This window comes from Pteropus vampyrus, unplaced genomic scaffold, assembly GCF_000151845.1.
Source record: "Pteropus vampyrus isolate Shadow unplaced genomic scaffold, Pvam_2.0 Scaffold311, whole genome shotgun sequence".
Taxonomy (NCBI): domain Eukaryota; kingdom Metazoa; phylum Chordata; class Mammalia; order Chiroptera; family Pteropodidae; genus Pteropus; species Pteropus vampyrus.
In genome coordinates, this window is record NW_011889092.1 from 2,633,427 (window position 1) to 2,639,645 (window position 6,219).

A 6,219-nucleotide genomic window follows, 5' to 3' on the forward strand; every position below is an offset into this window, starting at 1 on the left:
TGCCAGAACCTCAAAAGACTGGAAACTGGGACAGAGAAGTTCCCTAGAGTAATACCCCAGAGAAGACACCAGGCTCATGCTGGGGCCTTTTAAGGAAGTTCCTCAGGGACAGGGCCTGATGTTTCCTTTTCTTCTGGGAGGAGAATTGCTGATTATGGGGATATAGCCATGCTTTCCCTTTCTGACTCCCTCTTTCCCTCCTTTCTCCAAGAAAAGAAAACTGCATCTGTGTTTCCTGAAGCCTACAGAAAATGAACAGAAAATGCCACACTGAGGGGTGAGAGTGCACGTGGCCAGTGGTGGTAGGGGTAGAATGGGAGTACACAGAGAACAGTAAGGGAGTTGGCACGAATGGAATGAGGGGTGAGCAGACCAAGGAGGGGTCTTTATGCTGGGATCAGCTGGCTACCAGATGAGCACACGTCAAGGAAAGATGCAATGTGAGCTGGGGCTGGCAGAGAAAATTGGAATAACCAGGATAATGGCAGAAATAAGACTGAAAATAGTAATCACAAAGGGTAATAGTGGAAGGCTGAATGGAGCCTCAATAAGAGAAGAGTTTTTCTAATGTTTGAGTGGAATAGGCTCGGTCTAGGTCAGGGGGATGGGCCCTCAGGTGCGTAGTACTTCTTATTTCCAAACAGACAATTTGCCTGCATCTCAGGCATTACTTCACCTACTGATTCTCTTGTCTTTTATCATTCTTATCCATATATTTGTCTCTAACAGGAGACCTTCTTCCTAGACGTTATCTTCTACTAATTTCAGATCCTCCTATCCCACCATTATTAGAAGAACCTTTTTCTGCCTCCCCGGCCTGTGCTCCTTTATTGTGCATTAAGGATCACCTTAGGAAAACTCTAGCTAACTAACTCAGACTTGGTTAAGTCACATCCCTCCTGTTAGTGCTACTTGCTCCCCTCCAATTCACATTCTGGTCCCATTACAGTCATAGCTGCTATAATAGTCCAGGGGGGACAAAGAGAAACCTAAAATAGGGAGATGGAAGGGACAGGTCAGATACACTTGCTTATTAAAGTTTCAACGATACTAGCTCTATCTTTGAACTATGGTCCTAGAGACAGAATCCTGGCATAGGAGTCAGAAAATGTAGAATTTAGTACTAGATCTGCTACTTAGTTCCTCTGTGACCATTTGTGGACTCAGTTTCCCAAATATATCATTCTAAGGTTTTCTCAGGATAAAGGCATAGCCTACTAAATAGTTTATAGCATTGACCGAATACTCTGTAGGTATGGAGCCATGTGCACTTTTAAGGGAGACAAAGAAATGATACAGGCTTCCTTTTGTCATTTGCTAACATCTTGGCTGTGGAAGCAGGAAAGAAACATAAAACAATGGCACATAAGGAATTAGACAAACACCGATGCCCAGCAGGTGGAAGGGAGTTGAGGCAGGAGGAGACTAGATAAACAGAGTTGGATTGTGAATGGAAGTAGAGATATATTTTAGTTAAAGTGTGAAAGAAGAAAGGTGAAAAGATTATTAAGTATTATAAATAGACTAGGCAAGTTGCAAGATCGAGGTGTGGGGGCAAATAAACTGAGGGCCAGTGACGTTCAGCAGGACATGGAGGATGTAAGGGAGACAGGCAAGAGGAGAGACTTGCTTGGAATTGGAGAAGCACATTCGGTTAGGATAAGAGTGACAACATGTATAAGAGAATATTCTTTCATTTATTCAAGAAATGTTTAGCAAGTTCCTATATGAATGCTATAGATAGTAGTGGCAGTAAGTATGAAAAACAGCCCTGTTGTCATGGGGCTTTCACACTATCCATTCCAATGCTAATTCATAGATAAAATAGACAGATACACTTTAGATTTGGAGAAGTTTCGAAGAAGAAGAGGGCTTTTATTCTAATATAAGTAACTGAAATTGAAGGAGGATTTCAGAAAATTTCCATCTGTGGAAGTGCCTAAATCTCCATCTGTGGAGGATATCCCTAAATCTCAGTATAGATCAAATGTTGGTATATTATAAAACAGCAAGAGAAGAGAAAGTTTTTCTAGGAAGAGAGTCATTCATGCATTCATTTAAAAAGCACTTTGGAGGATCACCCATGGTCAGTACAGTCAGTAAATATAGAATAAGTCACAGTTGTACTAAAAACGCTCACAGTCCTACAAATGGACAGATATACACAACACAGATTATACCCTCCTTACTTAATTCAGCGTATTAATGAGTATTAATTGAAAACACTGAGAAGATCTGCCTGGAGGAGTCTGAGAAGCTTCACCAAGAAGGTGGCATGATCTTGGCCAGGTATGGAAGGGGATAGAGGAAGGCATTCCAGATAAATAGTATGAGCTACAAGCACGACTGTTTTAATAAGTGGAAGATAACATGTGGCTGTATCTATAATGAGTATTTAGAAAATTGGTAACAGGCGAGGCCAATAATTTAGGCAGGACAAGTTTGTAAGTATGTTGAGTAGTTTATTTTTCTTGTAGCAATGAGATCTGACAAGTGGTTTTCAGTAGGGAAATAACATGTGGTCTGTCTCATTGCAGTGGATGGACTGAGTGGGGGTGAAAAACTAAAGAGATGATCTTTATAGTGATAGGCAACGGATAGTGTGCATTTGGGAAGACACAAAGAGCACTGAACGGAGAGGAGCAGTATGAGAACACAGAGGCATGATTAAGGGGTGTTGTTATTGACTAAGAAAGCTCCAGGAGCTCTAGCATCTGGTAGAAGGCTGTGTGACTGGAGTGTAATGAAGAAAGGAGAGGCGGAAGGGGATGAGGCTGAAAAGTGAATAGGGACCAGCCCATGTAGAGACTTGTAAACCAGAGTTAGAGAGTGAATTTCATCTTCAGTGCGATGATAATTCCATGAAGGTCTTAGGCAAGGCCTGGCATAATATAAATTTGCCTTTATATATAAATGGTCTCTGGGTGTAGTATGAAGACTGGATTGTAGAGGGCCCAAGATTCAGACCACAAAGATCAGTTGAGAGGCTTTTGTAGTCTGGACGAATGATAGTGATTTAAATAAGAATGTTTACAGGGGCAAGGAAGAGTAGGGAGTGACACACATTTTGCAGATGAATACGATTTATTCATAAACTAGACATGAAGGAAGAGAAATGGGATTAAATTGAGAATTATCCCTGCATTTCTGACCTTGTTCCAGGACTGATGGCAGTAATATGTACTGAGATGGACAAGGCATGTAGAGGAAACAGTGTGTGGGGAGATATTTCTGTTTGGGCTGTATTTTGTTTGAGATGACTGTGAATCATCTAAGAGGAGAGAGCCAAAAGGCAGTAAGATATACTAGTCTGGAACTCAGAGTAGAAGCTATACATTTGGCAACTCCCTGAATAGAGAAGGTAAAAACACCAAGGGGAATCAAAGAGAACACCTAGAGAAGTATGAGAGAAAAAGGGAACAAAAGAGAAGAAAAGAAGTGAAAGAAAAAGGAAGTGATGACAAGATCAGTATAAGGGGAGCAGTAGAGATAGAAGCGAGATTGGAAAAGACCAGAATTTAAATGAGAGTTGAGGAAGTAGTGATTGAATACTGTCAAATTTTTAAACAAGTTGTGCTGTGAAGAAGAACAGAATTAAGGAGTGTTAAATGGAGGGAGGTATAAAGCCAAGAAATACAGGACCATGCTGATGTTAATCAAGATAAACATTTTAGAAAGGGGCAGAAGTGTGAAAGGGGAGGATGCCAGTAATGACAATTAGCATTTGTACAATGCTTTACAGTTTTCAAGGTTTGTTCTTATGTGTGATTTCATCTTTTCTCACAATAAAACTCAATGAAATGGTCATGAGAGGTAGAGTTATTTTCTTTATTTATAGGTGAAAAAGCTAAAACTTTAAAAATATCAGTGATTAATGTCAGTTTCTGCTGGTAGACTGATGTCATAATCATTATGTGGGTCTGAATCTTCACATTCTAAAGCGTTTTCCTATACCACGGTAATGAGTTAGAGTTTTATTTAACTTGAACATGCTGGATTTGAACTGATTGTGGAGCAACGAGGTAGAGGAAGAAGAGTGATTTAAGACATTGTCTCTGAAGGTAGGAAACCAGAATTCTCAAAGTGCAAGTTTAATCTTTGACATTTACCAACCATGACATTGTTATTAAGTAACTTAACCTTTAGTTTTCTGAATTCATAAAAGCACTCACATTTACTGAGAACTATTAAATATTCTAGATTTGCACTAATCATTTTTTAATTTAAAAATTAAAAAAATGTTTCCAGTTTTGAGATATAATTGACAATAATGTTGTATTAGTTTAAGGTATACAATATAATGATTTGATATATATATATATTGAAAATGATTGCTACAATAAGTTTAGTTAATTAACATCCATCACCTCATAGAGTTATATTTTTTTCTGGTGATGAGAATTTTAAGATCTGCTCTTTTAGCAACTTTCAAATATACAATATTATTAACTATAGTCATCATACTGTACATTACCATACCCCAAATCTGTCTTATAACTGGAAGTTTATATCCTTTGACCACTTTCACACATATACCCCAAACCCCGCCCTCCACCTCTGACAATCACCAATCTGTTTTCTGTTTCTGTGAGTTTGGTTTGTTCAGATTCAACGTATAAGTGAGATAATACAGTATTTGTCTTTGTCTGAATTATTTCACTTAACCTAATGCCCTCAAGGTCCATCCATGTTGTTGCAAATGGCAGGATTTCTTCCTTTTTATGGTTAAATAGTATTTCATTGTGTATAGATAACACAATGGGTGAATGGATAAAGAAAATGTGATATTGTATATGATTACCTAAATTAATCCTCAGAAGAAACGTTTTGGCTAGGAACTGAGGAAAAAGAGGAGGGAGCACAGGTCAAAATTTCGGGAAACAAATGATTAAGCATTTTCAAAGGAAATGATGATCAAAGGGAAAAAAGGAGATAGAAAGACAAAGGATTCCAGGAGGAAAAATGATGGTGTGAAGTTCGGAGGTCAGTCTTGCAAAAAGTTAGGAGTGGAGCCTCTCTTCTGAATGTCATGAATGCTACAGAGGAAAGTAGGTGAAGGTAGAAACATGTAGATATGGGAGTTAAACTAAAGTTAGGTGAAGAAGAACAATAAGATTTCTCATGTTTTCAAGTTCACTGGAAGTAGGGCTTCATGGAGAGATTTCTTAGTGTCAGATAACAACTATGAAACGTCCCCCAACCCCCATTAGAGAAAAGATATAGAACTCAGAGGGAAGTGAATTATTAGAAAATTCCAGGCTTAATTATTTTTTATACAGCCAAGCTTGACATTTCATGACAGAGAGAGACTCTCCTTTCATAGTTAGGAGTGTAGCTTGAGTTGGGAGTCAATAGGAGGGCAGTGAATGTTTTTAGGTAAGATTTGAATTAAGCAGGAATCTACATTCTTTATAAAGCTGTCCTTAGTCTCATTAAGATCACAGAAACCTCTTGCTCGACTCCATTCCTTTATTGTCTGCCTTGTGATACTAGCTCTATTGCGATTTAATGTCCTGATCACTCAATAATTTTATAAGCACCTTCAGGGCAGAGATCATGCATAATATTTCACAGTGAATATTAGAATGATTTTCTAATTTCTTTTAAGGTCTAGAAATGGGATTAAGAGCTAATCTTCCCTTGTGAATGATTAGAGTTTGAACGTGAGCGCTATAATTCAGCTGACATTGGATACTTTCTGGAAGGGCCTTGTAAAAACAGACTAGAGGAAGAAAATTTCCAGTTGCCATGTCAACCTCCAATATTACCTCAACCCATCCAGCAGTCTTCTTGTTGATGGGGATCCCAGGCCTGGAACATCTACACATCTGGATATCCATTCCCTTCTGCTTTGCCTATACTTTGGCCCTACTAGGCAACTGCACCCTCCTCTTCATCATCCAGGCTGATGCAGCCCTCCATGAGCCCATGTACTTCTTTCTGGCCATGTTGGCAACCATTGATGTAGTCCTTTCTTCTTCAACACTTCCCAAAATGCTGGCTATTTTTTGGTTCAGAGATCAGGAGATCAACTTCTCTGCCTGTCTGGTCCAGATGTTCTTTCTTCACTCCTTCTCTATCATGGAGTCAGCAGTGCTGCTAGCCATGGCCTTTGACCGCTATGTGGCCATTTGCAAGCCACTGCACTACACCACGGTCCTTACCAGGCCCCTTATCACCAAGATTGGCATGGCTGCTGTGACTCGGGCTGTGGCATTA

At 39.3% G+C, this 6,219-nt stretch overlaps 1 protein-coding gene across 1 annotated transcript in view; it reads left to right on the forward strand.

Annotated features, from left to right (window-relative positions):
- Positions 1-5,748: 5,748 nt before the first annotated feature.
- LOC105303678 (olfactory receptor 52K1) overlaps positions 5,749-6,219 on the forward strand; it is a 2,301-nt gene continuing 1,830 nt past the window's right edge. Inside the window, exon 1 of the mRNA XM_011377447.1 lies at positions 5,749-6,219. Within this exon, the coding sequence (XP_011375749.1) occupies positions 5,749-6,219 (471 nt within the window).